The 18,911-nt window shown below is 33.8% G+C and overlaps 2 protein-coding genes across 5 annotated transcripts; both read right to left on the bottom strand.

Annotated features, from left to right (window-relative positions):
- Positions 1 to 3,132: 3,132 nt before the first annotated feature.
- LOC21398013 (uncharacterized protein At2g24330) lies at positions 3,133 to 10,810 on the bottom strand. Of its 3 annotated transcripts, none has more exons than XM_024165014.1 (7): positions 10,476 to 10,810; positions 9,949 to 10,231; positions 7,671 to 7,945; positions 6,846 to 6,990; positions 5,426 to 5,535; positions 3,977 to 4,400; positions 3,133 to 3,861 (listed from the first exon to the last, which is right to left on the bottom strand). In XM_024165014.1, the coding sequence occupies exons 3-7, from the start codon at positions 7,929 to 7,931 to the stop codon at positions 3,584 to 3,586; spliced, it is 1,218 nt and encodes a 405-aa protein (XP_024020782.1). In that variant the 5' UTR covers positions 7,932 to 7,945; positions 9,949 to 10,231; positions 10,476 to 10,810; the 3' UTR covers positions 3,133 to 3,583. The 3 variants fall into 3 exon arrangements, with proteins under 3 accessions (XP_024020782.1, XP_024020784.1, XP_010095468.1); XM_024165016.1 differs by having other exon boundaries at positions 9,949 to 10,211; XM_010097166.2 differs by lacking the exon at positions 9,949 to 10,231.
- Positions 10,811 to 12,482: 1,672 nt separating this feature from the next.
- LOC21398012 (pentatricopeptide repeat-containing protein At5g24830) lies at positions 12,483 to 16,741 on the bottom strand. 2 transcript variants are annotated; one of them, XM_010097165.2, is made up of 5 exons: positions 16,602 to 16,741; positions 16,344 to 16,489; positions 15,455 to 15,616; positions 13,206 to 14,798; positions 12,483 to 12,931 (listed from the first exon to the last, which is right to left on the bottom strand). In XM_010097165.2, exons 1-4 carry the CDS (start codon positions 16,605 to 16,607, stop codon positions 13,376 to 13,378), a joined length of 1,737 nt encoding a protein of 578 aa, XP_010095467.2. In that variant the 5' UTR covers positions 16,608 to 16,741; the 3' UTR covers positions 12,483 to 12,931; positions 13,206 to 13,375. The 2 variants fall into 2 exon arrangements, with proteins under 2 accessions (XP_010095467.2, XP_024020793.1); XM_024165025.1 differs by having other exon boundaries at positions 16,344 to 16,741.
- Between the last annotated feature and the right edge of the window lie 2,170 nt (positions 16,742 to 18,911).

Raw genomic sequence — 18,911 nt, 5'->3', positions numbered from 1 at the left:
AATTTTGTTACAGTAAAAAGCTCTCAAAAATAGTCACATCTAACATTTTTGCTACAGTAAAAAGCTCTCACATAAAATCACATCTCAACTCGAATTAAAAACTTGAGCCAGCGAACTAAACGGGCTATGTATGAGCTTTTGACTGTAGCAGAAAATGTAGCAAAACTGAAATTAAAAACTTGAATCGGTGAAATGAACGAAGCCTTAATAGTTTGAGATAAATCCAAATGTAATTAAATAATCATTAATAAAGAATCATTCAATTGGAATTGATGACTTATTCAAGTACGTGATAAGTAGAATTGATTAATTGCTCTAGCTATTAACACAAATCAATTATCCTAAATATGAGATACTTATAGTTCAAGTTTGAATACAATTTGAATAGATTTGATAAAAATCCAAATAGAGATAATTATCTTATTAAGTTTGAATTAGATCTAGATAGATTTAATAATTATCCTAGTATGACCAAAAGTAAACCAACAGATATCCAACGGAATCACCCTGCATGACATTTTTGATATCATCAGATGTGTCGCACCACCAAGGACGAGACCTCAAGCAAATAGGGATATAAGAAAAGCAACATGCCGGGCACACTGCCTAAAACACAATTAGCATCCCTACTTCATTCCGCCTTTAGATTCAATTAATATTCTACGCAACAACAAACACTTTTCTATGCCACCATCGCGGCTCAATTGTCGTGAGCTTGTGTGCAAAAATATAAGGTCAAAAGCTCAACGACATACCTAAGAGCGGTGTTGGTGTTAGTTTACCAATTTTCCTAAAAGTTAAAGATATTAGAAGGTAGATCAACATTAGTTTAATATTGTAATAGTCCCCTCACATGTAAAGTTGGACAATGCGCAAACTTAATACATATACTGCTAACATCGTACTGTAATTAGACATTCCTGAAATTAAGATTCTCAAATTGTATACAATTAAAAATTCTTCCACCTTAAATCATGACAAGAAATTATCGACGAAATTTACTTACTCATAAAACATGTACTTAACATAAAATTTACAACAGAATTTAGGACTACTCATGCTAATTCCATGATATATTAGAGAGTGTAATTATAATAGTTTAAATTGTGGCTTTTTAGCTCTATGTTGTGAAGAGTAATTCCTGCGAAATACAACATGCGTTTTGGTCATTCAGGAACTTAATAAAACGCAGTGTAGCATTCAGTTAGACTTCTCAACACGTGACACGTGGCAGGCACTATTGTCGGTGGAGGATTCCAGAATATGTATAGCTGTCCTTCAGTTTGGTGAGACAGAGAGATCAGAAGCTTTTCCTCTAGGGTTTTCAAAGTAAACATTCTAGAGAGAGAAACAAGAGAGAGAAGCTGTGAACATTGAGAGATTTGGGTACGATTGTGTACTAGGAAAGATCAGGGTAAGAGGGTGATTTACTACCTGAGTATATCCCCTTAGATCCACGGTTGTTGTGAGATCTTTGCTGTATAGTTTCTAGATCTGGGTTTGTTTCTTCCTTGTAATCTCTGAAAGAGGTGAAGTTTGAGGGTGTAATCGATTCTCTGTTAGTGGAAGGGTTTCTCGCAAGTGAGCCCAACGGGGATGTAGGATTCGTTAAATCCGAACCTCGGTAAAAATCTTTCTGTGTTCTTTCTTTAAAAGTATTCTTGTGTGTGAATCTTTGAGTTGATGTTAGGATCGTTCTAACACTCTCATACTACGCTAATTTACCAATTCTTATAAAATAGAACAACAATAAAAGTATAAAAATTAGCATAGATTTCATGTATGGTTCTACACAAGATCTTCAAAAGCATTAAAAAGAAAAATTCTCTCTATTTTAAAACTTTTTATTCCATTAGTTCTTACCTTATTTTAAGCCATAACTATCAAGAACAAAAGCAATATGGTTTGTACTTTTTTATTTTTATGTTGACAGTTCTATTTCTTTTCTCTTTAGTGGGGTGGAGATTGCAACCGATGTACTTGACTAGAAACTGAAAGCATAAATCGAAAATCAAAAACGAAAAAAAGGAGAAAGAGGAAAATAGGTCAAGATTTGAGATGAATTAAAATTAATAGGTTAATAGTTTACATAAGTTAATAAACAGGTAAATTACTGTTTTCGTCCATAACTTGTCTGGTTATGAACCATAACTTGATAAGTTATTGTCCATAACTTATCTGGCTATAAACTATAACTTGACAAGTTTGTTCATAACTTATCTGATTATGAACTATAACTTAACAAGTTATGACTTTCTATAACTAAAAATTGGCCTATATGCTTTTTTAAGCTTTTCATATTGACATATTTTCTACTATTTCTGAATAAAAAATAAAATATTAACAAACTGAAAATTACTCTTTTTTTAGAATAATTTAAGGGCTCATTTAATTTGCTAATTTGAATTAAGATGTGATTTTATATAAAAAAAATTTAATATAATAAAAAAGTTAAAAGTGATTATTTTTTAGAATTTTTACTGTAACAAAACTCAAATTTTAAATTCGAATCGGTAAAATGAAGAAGATTTATGAGGACAAAAGTAACTAAAAGTAATTTACAACGGAAGAATTTGTTGTAATTTCATAAGGTGACTTTATATATGCTTTATAAGATATATAGAAATTATGCGCTCACTTCCCAACCAAAAAAAAAGAAGGATAAAGAAATTTTGCTCTTCTTTTTCTTTCCAAATGGTTTTTTTTTTTTTTTTTAAAAAAATTTGTTGTAGAAGTTGAACGGGATGGACAAAGAGATAATTCATCTCAGACGGAAGCGTTTAATTCATGAATTCAGAATCATAATTCATAATTATTCTCGTTTTATGTGTGTTTTTTATGAGAAAAAATACTGTAACGAATTACGAATCATGACACGAATCTCTTTTTTAAACGTCCCAACGTTTTTTTTTTTTTTTTTTTGGTTGAAGGTAGTTGGTCAAATTGATGCTAAGAAACAATATGATTACAAAATATATACCTACCTAGCTCATTCAAAAACCCATGCAAGTAAACACTGAAGAACAAGGCATTAATCAGCAGGACACGAACAGAAAAGAAAAGGATAGATATGTACGTGTGCACACAGTATAATCATTCAATCGTTGAAACCTGCAATTTTGCTTTTCATTCTTTAAATCAAGAACTCAGAGACTTGGGAATTTTTTAGTAATAAAAAAAAAATCAAAGGGGCTCATACACTTGAAAGGACCAATAAAATATACCAAAATTTTGTGACATTTGAGAAGTTCAGATTTTAGGCAACCTAAACTTTAGTCCTCACTACAACAGCCCAAAATATTGTCCCAAAAGCACAGATAAAAATAAAAATTAAAAACTCAACTATTGTACAGGAATATATCAAGCCATGTTACCCATGTCCAAAGGACATAAAGCGCACACATAAAGTTTTCTCAGCCCGGAATCCCACATTTTCTTGTACACCAACCAAGCAAGCATATGAAGCAAACCCATAAAAATTCATTTTCCGGCAAACTATAAGCACCATACCTACAAGCCAAGGTATAGAGAATGCTAGGTGAAGAGAACATCTCAACCCAACCTATGAAGTCCCGAGCGTTTCTCACTCTGCTCCTTGACCAGATAAATCCGCAGCCACCTCGGCCACTTCCTCGTTTTTCTGAGGATCAGCTCTAGTGGTGGCGTTACTTGTTACCACACTCTCACTTGCAGCAGGACTAGTGTTTTTCAACACATCAGTACTTGCCCCACCTCTTATGGAGCCTGAATTAGGGGTACTAGAACCAGAAGTGCGCTCTTCGGACTGTTTTGGCCTGTTTAGGGCTTGACAATGCGGGCAGTAATAAGTTATGTATGGGAAATCTTCCTTCCTAGCAAGTCCTGCACCGAAGATTAAAACATAGTTATGTCTCCAGATACGTGCATATTTATAAGATTTCAAGACTCCTAAAGGCAAAACGAGAGGTGCAGTTATATGAGTATGTAACAGACTCACCATTGTGCATGTGGCAATTGCCGCAAATGAGTGCATACGACTGTGTCGGATCCTCGCCCACAAGTAAAGCTGCAATGCGAGCAATCCATCCTCCATCAATAGTGGAGGATCCTTGAGGATAGTGATGGTTAACAACTAACTGATTATGCTCTGAAGCGTGTGCATCATCATTTAGCGGAGAATGAGGTGTCCCTTCTCCAGAATGATGCATAGGACTGCTCCCAGCACTGGCGGAACCAGCGTGCGGTTGTTTCCTGTTCCTAAGTCCACCGGATTGAACAACTTCAACATCATTGCTCCTCCCCGTTGGGGCATGAAGATTAGATTCATCTCCCACATACACTTTCAGGCCCGAATCTGCACCTAACTTAGATGCTAAGACAGTTGCAGCAGCTGCTTTGGCAGCTGGGTCAGGGTCGTATCTCTGCAAAAAGAAACACACACAAAAAAAAGGAGCTTAGTGTAAGTACCACGTGCAAATGATAAGCTTACTCTAAGTACCATATAAGCTTCAGTATTGACATCATACAATTACATATATGCTCAATGAGAGATGCAAATAACAGGAAAGGACATAAAAGAGCGACAAAAGGGATCAAGAATGAGCAATAGCTCAATGTCCTCTCAGAATAACAGAAACTAATTGATCTTGCAGGATAAAATCTCTTGGCAGGAATTTCCCTTTTTGTTTGCTTTGATTTTTCACAAATTATTTGCTACCATTGTGTTAGACCACTGATTAGAAGCCAATTAGAAAGTTGTCACTGACTACTAGTTTTCTGTCAGCAGTTGGTTAGAATTGGTTTGAAAGAATTGGGAGTATAAATAAGAAATACTAGTAGCTATTGGCTAATGAGAGGTTATCAGAAAAGTAGGGAATTATTTACTTGGCAAACCAAGTTGAGAGGCATAGCAGTTTCTCGAACTACTGCTAGGTTGTATTAGATTTATCTTCTAGGGTTTCTACCTACAAACTCTTCAATAAAACTACAATTTCTCTTGCTATTCTGAGTTTGTGTGATTAGGATCCTATCACATCGCAACACTCAACTGCACAGCTGATAAAGTAATTTTTCTTTGCTTTTGCTATAGTTAGCTCAATCTCAGTTATGGCATTTAAAACTCTTTTCGTTAGAATACTGTTCGCATTAAAAAAATAATACAATAGAAGGCTGAAATGACACCTTTTAAAAGTAAACTCATAACTTCTCATTGCTATATACAATATCCATAGGGATATTATGCCCCTGCACTGGGTGTCACATCACAAAAGTTCTTGCAATTTAAGTAATAACTCAACTGCAATTAAAGTAAATGAAATAGGTAAACGAGAAAGAGATGCATAACAACCTAAACACTTCAAAATTTTGCATGAAACATTGATAGATCAACAAATAGGTAATTAAAATGAATGTATTGAAACAACCATAAACGTGTTTTTAATCACACCTGAATAAGTTGTTGAGTGCTGTAGTAATTTGTTTTTTCTTTAAGCTCATCGATTTTTGCTTGCCTTTCCGCCCTAAGTCTTTCCAAAGTCTTTTGGTCCTTGCGGTCACCTAAAACATGAAGTACCTCATTTATACCATATAAATAATACAAGAAAAAGGCGATTTTATTGGAAACTAAGAATTTTATGACATTTAGCAAAATAGAAATCAATACGGATTGGCACATACAGGAGCCCCCTACTAGACTAGGGTCGTTGATTTGAAAAGATACAATCCAACTTTTGCTAAGAAACGCCAAATCCCAAAATCTTAAGCTGCTAAGAGATGGACAAACATGGGTTTCTACATCCCAACACTCTCACTTCACATGTGGGCACACGTGCACAAGTAGACCTAGATAATATAAACTGAACAAAACGAAACACATGGAAACAAAGGAGAAATTGGGAAGTATAGTCCTAGATATTTGAATCAAGGTTGCTTTCATTCTGTGCTATGAGACCACTGATCACAAAAGCTTAGCAACTAGAAGATAGGACAACATCGGATCTCATATTTTAATAGGAGATAAATGAAAACTGTGAAACGGGTATTAAATAATACTAGATATCAACCTTTCTTTCCAAGGCCTAGAGTATACAATATAAACATGAATGAAAGTTGCACATCAGCATAAACTATTCCACCAAGAAAAAGGAAAGGAAGAAGAAACAGGACACGAAATGAACAATAGACACAGGAAAGCGGTAAAATGTGAATGGCCCAGAAAAAAAATCATAAAAAAGAAACTACCAGTGACTTAAACTAATGCATAAGTATCATATATCAGCCATTAAATCTTAACATGGTCAATAGCAATGTCAAAAAGTTAGCACAACCACTAAAGTTCAGACCATTGTACAGAACATTCTAAACACGAGATTGTTATTACCCACACAGCGATGTCATATTTCAAGAAGTTTTACATCCCAAAAGATGAGAAAGGAAATTTATTATAAGATCATATTCCTGATGTAGGTTGGCCCAATTTTTCGTTCTATTAATTTCTAAATCTTTTGAAAAGCATGCTGATTATGATACCATATAATATGTTTCTAATTTCTGAAAGTGTCCATTGAAATTGAGCCTTTTTTCCAAGATGCTTTTTAAACATATCAGTTTCCTAAGAGCAGGCAAAAAAATAAGAATATTATGAAATCTGAAAACTCAACAAAGAAACAAGCTTGAAACGAACTATAAAAGGGGCTAAAACAACATGAATCTTGTCAAAACACAAGCACTCACCGATGAAACAAAAAACAAAAGACATAAGGAGGAAAAAAAATACGGTTACAAGGAGATACTAGATAAATTGGAGCTATCAGATTAACATGGACACGGAGGTACTGAAAAAAAAAGGCTAGTATTTGGACACTTACACATCCTAGTGAAGCTTATGAACGTTGTATAGGCAAGAGAAGAGACAGCAGGCAATAGAAACATTGGCAAAACTCGAAATGCTCTCATCTTCCAATTCAAATCCGTTGATCTTGTAGTTATAATAGCATAACCCACTGCAATAACCTGAAAAACAAAAGAAATTTACGTTCATTGTGAAGAAAAGGAACAAAATACAAAACACATAAACACATAAACAAGAATAACAAACATAAGGTCAGTTGACTGCAGTGACATTCCTTACAATCTTAGAAAAATATCAATAAACCTGCCAGTGTCACATTTGCAACCCATAAGGATTTGGTAATCCTTCCTGCTTGGTACAATGCACGGAAATCAAATTACACGGATTTGGTAAAGAAGTCACCACGCTATGTAGCATGGCAGAAGTAAGATATTTAATGCACATCCGCAGTTAATCCCTAAATTTCCAGTAAGCAGAGCAAAAACAAGAAACAACCAAACTTTTCTAAGAAACAACCAAACTTTTCTAAGAAACAACCAAACTTTTCTATCTCTATCGCAAACTTTAAGGCCATAAGTCTAAGCAAAATACTATTGGGAAGTGAGCCACAAGGCGCTGAACTTTCTGTGAAATCGAAGAAACAACCAAACTTTTCTAAGAAACAACCAAACTTTTCTATCTCTATAGCAAACTTTAAGACCATAAGTCTAAGCAAAATACTATTGGGAAGTGAGCCACAAGGCGCTGAACTTTCTGTGAAATCAAAAAACCATGGTAATTCAATATTATAAGCCAACTCTAACAAATTTCAGCAAAAGCATATGTAAAGACAAAATGGTACCTCAAAAATGACAGAAAATATGATAAGGTGCCTAATCATGCGTCTCCAAGATTGCGACCTCTTCTTCATTCTGGCAAGGACAGTGGCTTCTTCCTTAGAAATGTACTGAAGCCGCTTCTCAAAGTCGTCCCCGTGTATTCTAAAGATTCCATTCCAAATTCTAGAAAGAATGCCGTTCTTCTTCTTCTTTGTCGTCGCCTCGCTTGCAGGAGTACCTTCGTCTTTCTTCTCAACTTCCAGAACACCTTTATCTTCTGCCATTTACTCTTCTCCCCCTTTTTAATTTTAGCCCAACAAAATACACAAAAATCAGCAACAGAAAAGTTGGGTTGTTTCTACATATGTTACGACTCAAATAAGTTCCCAGTTGGGTTGAACAATTTGTATTGTGTGATATCTCTCAGTAATTCAATCAACAATCTTTGTCCTTCCAAAACAACTACAACAACAAAGGAATACAGTCTCTTCCTTTTTAGACCAACACAATACACAGAAGAATCCCAACTAAAAATGAGCAACAGAAAAGGTTTTTTTTATTATTATAACGTTTTAATAAAGTAAGTTCCTAGTTCGATTGAACAATTTGTATTGTCTAATATTTCTCAGTAATTAAATCAATAATCCTTTTCCTTCCACCAAAAAAAAAAAAAAAAAACAACAACAACAACAAAAGACAGCAGTTTGAGAAGCACCATGAGCTCCACCTTACATTTTCAGTCACATAATCCCTCTCTATTTTTTTTTTTTTTTGAGAGTAAAGTATCAATGTTAAAAAAACATTGAAAGGATTGTTGATTAAAATAGTAATAAGATTTAATATAAGAGAGGGAATACGTGACTGAAAATGTAAGGTGGAATTAAAATATTAAAAAGAAATTAAAATATATCTTTTAAAGAATTATGAAGATGAGAAAGAGTAACTTATGAGGATTTTTTTTTTTTTTGAAGGACTTATGAGGAAAGTTAAGTAATCTAGCATTTAGAAAATCATTCACTTTTCTATTATTTAAAGATAAGAACTAAACATAAGAATAAGAAATTGCCATCATAATAACTAGATAATATGAGTAAAACTTTAAAAAAAGAACTATTGAAACACCCATAAGGGAGACTATTTAAGCTCTTACATGAAGAGACCGGTGAAACTCAAGAGGAAAGAATATTACACTGACGAAAGAAAATTGTGATGTACGAGAATAATATCAATTGTAACAAAAGAGAGAGAGAAAATCTAAGAGTAAAGTATAATTATGATACAAGACAATGGCATAGGTTATTACATACAGATAGATAACAACATGTGTAGCAGAATGTGAGTCAATTGGAAAAATCAATTAGGTAAAGGAACAAGCATAAAACCTTGGCATAATGCAACAAGTGCAGAAACTAACCGAGGAAAAACCCATATAAACAAGGATAAACTCAAGGGTATTTCAAGAAAAAATGCCATACAGTGGGAATACATATGGATTACAAAAGAAGCTCCAACCAAATCTAGTTACCAAACAAAGAAAGAGGAAAATAATCGTAATCTATACAAATCATCAAATGCTTAATACAAACACTTGATAGGTCCATGTCGATACTACTATACTATTATAGTATAGACATAAATTAGTCAGGAAAACATAAAAGAAATTGTAGAACTTCACTACTTTCTGAAGTAACGGGAAGATAATCAATACATCATACTAACACAATCAAATTATGCAAAGTAGTGCCATACTCTAATTGAATTACCCAAAGAAAAAACAATTTTACATAAACAAATTTAGTTCTGAATGTCAAAACATATTCTTAAAATAAAGCAAAATATGAACAAAGCGACGATAAAATATTATATATATATATATATATACACACACACACATACATATATACATATACACACACTTGTAAATCCATGAGATGAGACTAAAACCGAGAAGATCCAATTAGTGAATAAAGGCAAATGCTGCGTTAGAACCATATAAAATCAACTTCCAATCAAGGGAGATCGGAGATACCAAACAAGAGTTGAACACAACTTTCAAGATGGGAGGTTCGTTGAACTCGTCAATTGAAAGGTAAAAGTAGCATATATATTTTCCATAGGCAGGGAGAAGGGAAGACAAAATTAATTCGATAGACAGAAAAACCACCACAAAGGTTATAAGAAAACGGTTACAAATGATTCAAATATGAAAGAATTAAGGTTACATAATACACTTAAAAAGAGAGAATTTGTTAGATTTCCCAACCAAACATATCGAAAGTTTCAATAAAAACAGAGAGAGACCTTTTCGGAATAGAGGCAATCGAAGGAACGCAGGGACCAGAATGAGAGCAATCGAAGGTGGCGTTACTTCCTCGGGGTTTTTTTGAAACTCAGCAGAATCTACCCCCAATTCTTCCGATTTGGGCGTGAGCGGAAAGTATTATTCCGAGATCAAAGACGACAACTATACCAGATTATTAGACGAGAGCAGCGAAATCAAAGAAGAAGATTTGCTGCTGCTGTATATGTAATGGGAACCTTTGTTGTTGTGTTTCTGAGTTTGGCTGTAAATGTAATGGGAACCCTAGCCCCCCATCGAAAAGGAAAACGCCAAACGGGAGTTAATGCTGATATATATCAAATAATCTTATCGAATTCATGTGCGAGAGAAATGAAAATCAACTTCAGAAAACCCTCATCTCTCTTACAACGTACATAAAAACAAAAAAACAAAAAAAAAAACACTAATCCGAGATCGTTCAAGTTAAAGAGCAATAGGGAATCCTATCCAATGCTTTCCAAAAATTAATACAAATGAAGAAAACTACCTCAAGAAGAAAGTGAGATTCGATCCGGTTCAATTGAATTAATATTTCTTTTCTTCTTGTTGCTGGCGTCGGATCTCAAAACAGCAATGATGATGGAGAATGGGAAATGGAGTCCGTAAAGGCAACGCAAAGCGAAAACAAGGATTTTGGCGATCGAGAAAGTGAAGGAAAATGAGAATGAAAATTGATTGACTGATGGGAAAATTTTCAATTTTCAAGGATATAAATTAAAAGACGCGGTTTTTGGAAAAGAAACTGCGCACGAGGGAGGCGACAGAGAAAAGACGACCAACTCTTCCTCAACCGCTTTTCTGACTTCTCCTTTCGGTTTTAAAATCCTTTTCTTTCTACAATGATTTTTGTTATAAATTTATAAAGCTATCCAACCGGAAAAAAGGGGGAAATTTATAATAAGTTTAAGCCGTTAGATTAAGGGTTTGTTTGGTAGAGGAATTCGTTCTCTGATTTGAATCATGATTCATGGTTCGGTACAGTATTTTCTCTCACAAAAAATTTACGTAAATCGAAAATAGTTCGAATCACATGATTTGAATCCTCCAACCAAACGTCCTCTAAATCGTAATCACCGTCTACGTCTAGTGGATGGGAGTCTTGATTGTTGTAACTAAGATTTTAAATTTGAGTTAATCCTACCATGATATTTGTGGTATATTTTACAATTTTTTTTTTTTAAGTTTGAGCTTAATGGGTCATAGTTTAACGGACCAATAAAGAGTTAAATATCTTTGATCAAAATTGGTTTTTACTTTCCATTAGTGTTTCAAATTGATCTTTATCTCAATTACGAGATTTCAAATTAATTTAATCAACTGTTGATTAGTGGTGGAGAATTTCACGTCTTAAGTGTTTTTTTTTTTTTTTGTTTTTTTACTTAGAGTAGGAAAATTGAAACACTAGTTTTGTTAGTGAAAGTGGGTGTGAACTTATTTTATTGTGCAATCACGAGTATGGTAATTTATCCTATTCTTTGATAACATCAACCATTTCTATTCATTTCCATTATTCATACTTTGAACGTTTAGTTAATAAATTTAGAATTATGATTCAAAATTATTCTTAATTTACATGTATTTTTTATAAAAAAAATACTGTAATGCATCACGAATCATAATATGAATTCTTGAACAAACCATATAATTTAAAATTATTTTTAATTTATGTATATTTTTTATAAAAAAAATACTGTAATACATCACGAATCATAATATGAATTCTTGAACAAACCGGACCATAAAACTACTAAAAACGAAGGGAAACAAAAACAAAAAGAGAATTCAGTTTGTTCCAATGCCACGGGCCACTTCACCAATCCCAATACTGGCGTCTATAAATATTTTTCTATTTGTTACGCGTATTTTAGGTGTCGCCGTGTCGGTTAAAAAATACAACAATTTCTATTAAAAAAAAGAGACTGTTGAATCGTCATTGTAATTTCCTTCCGTCCGTCCATAATTTTTTTTTTTTAAAAGAAAACATTACATATATTTATCTCGCGTGTTCGTTAATTTGTTTGGGTTGTAAAATTATGAGGAAAAGAAATTACTTTATGTCCTTTGCCTAGAGGATGAGGAAAAGAAAAGAATATTCACCTTTCGTGAGAAGCAAACACTCAAAAAATAAAAAAAATAAAAAGATATCTAGTTTTCTTTCCAACTGCAAATACTTGTTTTGGAAGATTCCAGATTCCAGTTTAGATCTAGGAAGAAAAGTTTTCCTTGCTTTTTCCGACCCTCTTTCCTACCAAAAGCATTGTGATTTCGGCTTACCTAGTTTAATTGAACAGCCAGCTTAGGTTGTCAAATTAAGTGGAATTCATGCATATACTAAACATTGACCCGATTATGTTAGAGCATCTTTAATGCAATATTGGTTCTTAATAGTTATGATTGAAGTGGAATTCATGCATATACTAAACATTGACCCGATTATGTTAGAGCATAACATTGACCCGATTATGTTAGAGCATCTTTAATGCAATATTGGTTCTTAATAGTTATGATTAAAAGTAGATATAACATTTAAGTGACATTATACATTGGAGCGCAACATATAATAACATAATGTTGTAACTATTTCACAATTTTTGGATGGTCTTGCAATTTTGCAAGAACGGCATAAAAAACCTGCCAAGCAATCTTCCTTAGTATTAGGAAAGTCAGTTTGGAAAAGCAACATAATAATAATCCAAGGATTCTCTCTCATCGTCCCTCTTTTGCTACTTCCATGTTAAAGGGACAAATGTGTAACCAATTCTTTGGCCTGCATAGTAGTCACTATTGAATAGAGAATAAGCTCCAAAATTGTAGGAATTCTTGTGATGATGAACAGGAGATGAAAAACTGCAAGTGCTTGTAACTTGCAAGTGGCCAAATGATCTTCTATTAGCTTTTGCTGTGCATGGTTGGTGCCAGTTTCTTGTCTCTTGGAATAAACTTCTGCAAACAATAATTACCAAATCTAAAATAAAGTTTTTGATGTTTACGTCTATCTCTGGTGTCATAAAAGTCCTATAAATGTAAAACTTGGCCACAAGAGATACACCGAGGTGCACTATCAATCAGTCTTTCAATGCAAGAAACACGGCATGATATGTAGCTCGCTAGCAAAATTAAGTTGCGAAAGGCCAGAAACGCAGGACATGCAGGAACTAATCAAGGATATTTAGGAACTAAGTAGCAAAACGCGAATAAAACAATTGTAGACACATACCTCATGGAAAGTCCTTGAAGATTTCCTTGCGGCACAAAATCCCACCAGCAGAATGATTACTTCAAACTCGGCGACAACAAATATGACTTGCAACCCAGAATGCCATATTTCCAGAAGAACACGTCCTGATATGCTTATGTGCGAGTTAATGTTTACTGTTGAAGAGAAACTCATTTTTCTCTTTCCGACCACACTTTGTAAAGGTAAAATGCCATGTCAAGCTTCTTCATTTTGCAACAGTACTTGATAAGTATCTTGTACGGAACATCATCAATTGGCGGACCAGAATCTAGTGCCTTTGCAAATAGTTTTTCTGCCTCATTCAAGTTGCCTTTCAGACAGTGACCCCTGATAAATTCAGTACAAGTTATTTTATCGGGTTCATATCCCGTTCTCTGCATTTCATCGCGTAACTCAGCCGCAAAATGAAGGTAGCCTGACCTGCAAGCCGCACCTATCAATAAATTATAAGTGACCATGTCAGGGGAAACACCAAGACGAAGCATATCCTGTTTGAGTGAGCATGCGTCAGCAACATTTCCTCCCTTTACCAGTGCATGAATCAATGCATTATAGGTGTATACATTTGGTCGAACACCAAAAGACAACATCTGATCTATGATCGAAAATGCTTCACTAACATCTCCGCATCTTCCATAACAACCAATAATAAGATTCCATATCTGAGTGTCAGGCACCATTGACTTCTCCAGCATAGAACGAAACAGTTCATTAGCTCTAACAATAGCGCCATCAATACATAAGCCTTGAATAATCAGTTTGTATGAAATTTGATCAGGAACAACTCCAGTTCTGGACATAACATCATGGACATGGGAAGCCTCCTCGGATTTTCCTTCTTTACAAAGGCAACTTATAAGTGCATTATAAGTAAAAACGTCAGGAGTTAAGCCTCTTTTAATCATTTCAGCAAAGTATCCATAAGCAGCATTCATCTCTCGACTCAAACAAAGCCCATTGATGAGAACATTATAGGGAATAACATCTACTTCGGCATCTGTTTTAACCACATCATGCCAAAGACTAAGAGCCTGCAACATATTTCCGTTCTTAAAATAACCATCCATCAGTGTAGTGAAGGTATGTAAATCTGGTTTGCTCTTGGCATTCTCATCGTTCAATATATTTTGAAGAAGCTTCACAGAATCCACCAAGAGGCCTTTCTTGCACAGTGCCTGAACAAGTATGTTATAGGTAATTCTATTTGGGCTAATACCACTATTAGCCATAGTCGAGAACAGATACAGAGCTTTATCCAAATCATTAATGAGGCAATAACCCTTAATAAAAGTGTTGAAAGTCGCACAGCTGGGAGAAGGACCAAATTGTAGCATCTCCTTAATTAGCCCATCTGCCCTCTCCAAATCACCAATTTTGCAGAGCCCATTTACAAGATAATTGTGTGTAAATATATCAAGGATGACACCTTTACGCATCATTTTTCTCCGAAGCCATAGTGCAGTTCCCAACTTACCATCAACACACAAATCCCTAATTATCGTGCCATATTCTTGGTAGTTAGCGTCCCTGGTCCACCCCAAAGAAGCCATCTTAGGCCACGTTATGCTCTCCCTGCAAAATTTAACATATAAGCATATAAAAAATTTTCCATATAAGCATATAAAAAATTTTCAAACGCTGAAGCTACTATGTAGTCTGAAAGGTAATAGCACTAATTTGCCTCTCCCTCCAACCACTTACATACAAGCAAAAAATTGGGGGCAAAAAAGAGAGCCACTGAAACATGAAATGCAGCACGAAGTTTTAGATCTACAAAGGTGAGAATCATGATGGTTAAAACTCACAGAAACTGCATGCAGTCACAGTTGAGATGGATAGGCTGTATATTACTATTCAAATAAGCAGGTGTTTTTTTTCTTTCGTTTTCATAAATAATGAGCAAAATACAATGTTGTCCATATGAAACTGAATAAGAGGGGAAAAAAATAAAAAACGTTTTAAAGGTCTCAAAGAAAACTATATTAACATTCTAACAAGTCTCGATCTCTCAGATAAGTGAAAAAATGTGAGTCTAACAGAACGCTTTACAACAACACCTCAAATAGGTAAATAAACCACCACAATGTCGTAGCCATGCTGTTTAATAAGGAAGCAGCTGATATCCCCATATTATCACAACAACACATATGCAACGCCATCAAAATAGAGCACAACTAATATTCTAATCTCAAAGAGTGAGGAAAAGAAAAATGAAAGTTACAGCTTACCTCATTGTTTTTAAATGGTCCAAACTTTCCTTTAGCATTGAATCCAACACATTAAAAACTGCCTGTGGATCTTGTTCACCATTGACATCATTCTTTTTTGGGAACAACTCTTCGGCACCCAACTGGCAATTCTCCCCCAATTTCCCAAGAAGCTCTTCAAAACTAGAAGAAAAGAGATCCACGTTCCCACAAGTTGTTCACATATATATCACCAAACATGGAAAAATCATACTAGGATTATAAAGATACTAAAAAAACCCACTCGGGAGAGACTAGAACCATCTCCGATGCATATGTAAATGTCAATGTTATAATTACCACTAAAAAGCGTGGAAATGGCATATTTGATGTGTAATTGTATTTTATGCTCCAATGCCTAATGCTATTTCAAATACTATAGTGGCTTTTGTCATAATTATTAAGCAATTTAATTTATAAAAGTAAACTCTTAATGTTAAATATTTTGAAAATGACATCGTTGTAACTTTTAAAAGAAAAATTTAAATGCACCAACCAATGCAAAAATTTGACATTGCATTGGAGAATGATTTTTCCGCTCTAATACCGAAATATGGTATGCCAGATCAATTTAGCATTGCATTGGAGATGCTCAAAGCATAAGTAAAACAGGGAACACAATGAGAAACATTATTGTGAGTGACTGTATTAAAATAAGCTCATTTTGTTCAGGAATATGTATTAGAGGGTTTTCTACTAATAAATTATCCAAAATTATGACTGCAATTAAATCCATCACCCACATTTGTTTTGTTTTTTTTTTTTTTTAAGTGAAAGATGGGATTTTCCCCCATTTCCTTTTCTTTTCTATTCTTCTGAGGTTTCTCGGCAACCAAACAGCCATAGAAAGAATGAAACATGAGTAAAATACCTAGCATCCGCGACGTTGTTACGCCGGCTATAGAAAATGTTAGCGAAGATCTGAGCGATATTGTCCTTGATGGAGTCCACGGTCCGATTCAGAGTTCGTAAGAAAGAGATATATGACGGCGAAGATTCTCCGCAGACGATTGCGAACTGGTAATTCGACACGATATACAATCGCCGGAAATCATCAAACATACAAATAAGACACGAAAAAAAAAAAAACAGAGAGAAGCTTAGTAGAGAGATTAGGGATTTGACTGACCGCCATTGGAATTCTAGCTTTGTTTCTTCAATTTGGGATGAAATGAAAGCTTTCGGATTCTGAAGAAGAAAAAGACTCTCCTCCACTTTTGTGTTAAGGCCTGGCTGCGCAACAGCGGCCTCCGGGCGCTTCAAATCCGAAGATAGCACATTTTCCAAAACTCTTCCCGTGTATACGACACGTCGTTTTATATTCAATGTACGTAATGATAATTTTTCTTCCTAATTATTTATAATTTTTATAAGTTAATTGGTCCTTTTTTTTCCTCTAAATAAACAGAGGGCAAATGAAACAAACCAGGAAAGTAGTAGCACATGCTTAACAGAAAAAGATAAAACTACCCAAAAAAGTAAAATGAAATGAAATATTAGTAATTTGCATCTTGAAACTCTTTCCACTTCGAATGTGAAGAATATACCTCTTAGTTTTTTCTCTTGAATACGTTCATGCCTCATGGTCTTGCAATTAATCCATCTTTTCACTTCATCTAATCTTACAAATTTACTTCTGAATGTCAAAACATATTCTTAAAATAAAGCAAAATATGAACAAAGAAACGATAAAAAAAATACAGAGACACAGACACACACAGACGTACATATATACATACGTACATATATACATATGTAAATCCATGAGATGAGACTCAAACCGAGAGGATCCAATTAGTGATTAAAGGCAAATGCTGCGTTAGAACCATACAAAATCAACTTCCAATCAAGGGAGACTGGAGATATCAAACAAGAGTTGAACACAACCTTGAAGATGGGAGGCTCGTTGAACTCGTCAATTGAAAGGTAAAGGTAGCACATATATTTTCCATAGGCAGGCAGAAGATAAGACATATATATTTTCCATAGGCGGGCAGAAAAACCACCACAAAGGTTACAAGAAAACGGTTACAAATGATTCAAATATGAAAGAATTAAGGGAAATGGATATTTCTTTTCTTCTTGTTGCTGGCGTCGGATCTCAAAACAGCAATGATGATGGAGAATGGGAAATGGAGTCCGTAAAGGCAACGCAAAGCGAAAACAAGGGTTTTAGCGATCGAGAAAGTGAAGGAAAATGAGAATGAAGATTGATTGATTGATGGGAAATTTTTCAATTTTCGAGGTCTTTATTTATTTATTGATATAAATTATGCGTTTAGTTTAGTGTAAAAATTCGTATCATGATTTCGTAATTTATTATAATATTTTTTTATAAAAAATATATATAAATTAAAAATAATTTTAAAAACATTCACTAAAAGATGCTGTTTTGGAAAAGAAACTGCGCACGAGGGAGGCGACAGGGAGAAAAGACGACGAATCCCTTTCTTTCTACAATGATTTTTGTTAGAAATTTTTAAGGAGTTATTTTTTTGTATTTTTGAGTTAAGGTGATTTGAGTGATGATTTTGAATTGATTTTAAGTTAAGTTTGAGTTATAATTTGAGTTAAAGTTGTAACTTGAGTTTGTGTTTAGATGTGCACATTTGAGTTATAATTTGAATTGAGAATCTTTTTGAGTTTGTGTTTAGATGGGTCAAAATTTAAATTTGTATTTATATAGTATTTTAATAAAAACTCAATAGTAATGAAAAATTTTAATAGGGTATATGGGTAGGATTTTATTCGTCTTTTTCATTGTGAATGCATAGAATAAAAATCATCTCAATCAGAATTAAAACGAAAAAGTTATGGCATTTTTAAAAATAGAAAAAATATTGTTCATTAACTTGAGTTTGAGTTTATGAACTCGAGTTGAAGGGAAAACTTGAACTCGAGTTTAACCCCAAACTCGAGTTTAAACTCAAGTTCAAACACAAATTTTACAAAAGAACATGAACTTGAATAAAATTATAACTTGAGTTCAAATTTTTTTTGAGTTTTATTGTAAAAGAACAACCCCTAAAACTATCCAACCGGCAAAAAAAGGGAAATTTATAATAAGCTTGAGCCGTTAGATTAAATCGTAATCACCATCTACGTTTAATAGATGATAGGCTTGATTATTGTAACTAAAGTTTTAGATTTGAGTTAATCCTACCATGATATTTGTGGTATATTTTATGACTTTTTTTAAGGCTTGCGCTTAATAGGTCGTAGTTTGATAGATCAATAAATGAACATTTAATGGATGAATTCAGAATTATAATTTAAATTATAATTTAGAATCAATATTTATTTACAGTGATTCAGAATTAGTATTTAATTTGAATAATTTTAAATCATTATTTAAAATTTAATGTGATATTTTAAATTAAAATCACTCAAAATTATAGTTCGAACTTTGCAATGTCGTTACACTTGTTTAGTTTTTTAT

The sequence above is a fragment of the Morus notabilis genome, unplaced genomic scaffold (assembly GCF_000414095.1).
Source record: "Morus notabilis unplaced genomic scaffold, ASM41409v2 Scaffold699, whole genome shotgun sequence".
Lineage (NCBI taxonomy): Eukaryota > Viridiplantae > Streptophyta > Magnoliopsida > Rosales > Moraceae > Morus > Morus notabilis.
Note: the sequence above shows the minus strand (reverse complement) of the source record. Positions and strands in the feature narration are given on the sequence as shown.

Bases quoted from the DNA above. Each gene is read 5' to 3' on its own strand.
- LOC21398013 (XM_024165014.1), bottom strand. From the start codon at position 7,931: ATGGCAGAAGATAAAGGTGTTCTGGAAGTTGAGAAGAAAGACGAAGGT. The intron at 6,991-7,670 runs GTACCATTTTGT...TTTGTTTTTCAG, and splicing joins TATTTTCTGTCATTTTTGAG to GTTATTGCAGTGGGTTATGC. The intron at 3,862-3,976 runs GTGAGTCTGTTA...TCTTCGGTGCAG, and splicing joins CAATTGCCACATGCACAATG to GACTTGCTAGGAAGGAAGAT.
- LOC21398012 (XM_024165025.1), bottom strand. From the start codon at position 16,534: ATGTTTGATGATTTCCGGCGATTGTATATCGTGTCGAATTACCAGTTC. The intron at 15,617-16,343 runs GTATTTTACTCA...CTTTTCTTCTAG, and splicing joins AACAACGTCGCGGATGCTAG to TTTTGAAGAGCTTCTTGGGA. The intron at 14,799-15,454 runs GTAAGCTGTAAC...TAAATTTTGCAG, and splicing joins GACCATTTAAAAACAATGAG to GGAGAGCATAACGTGGCCTA.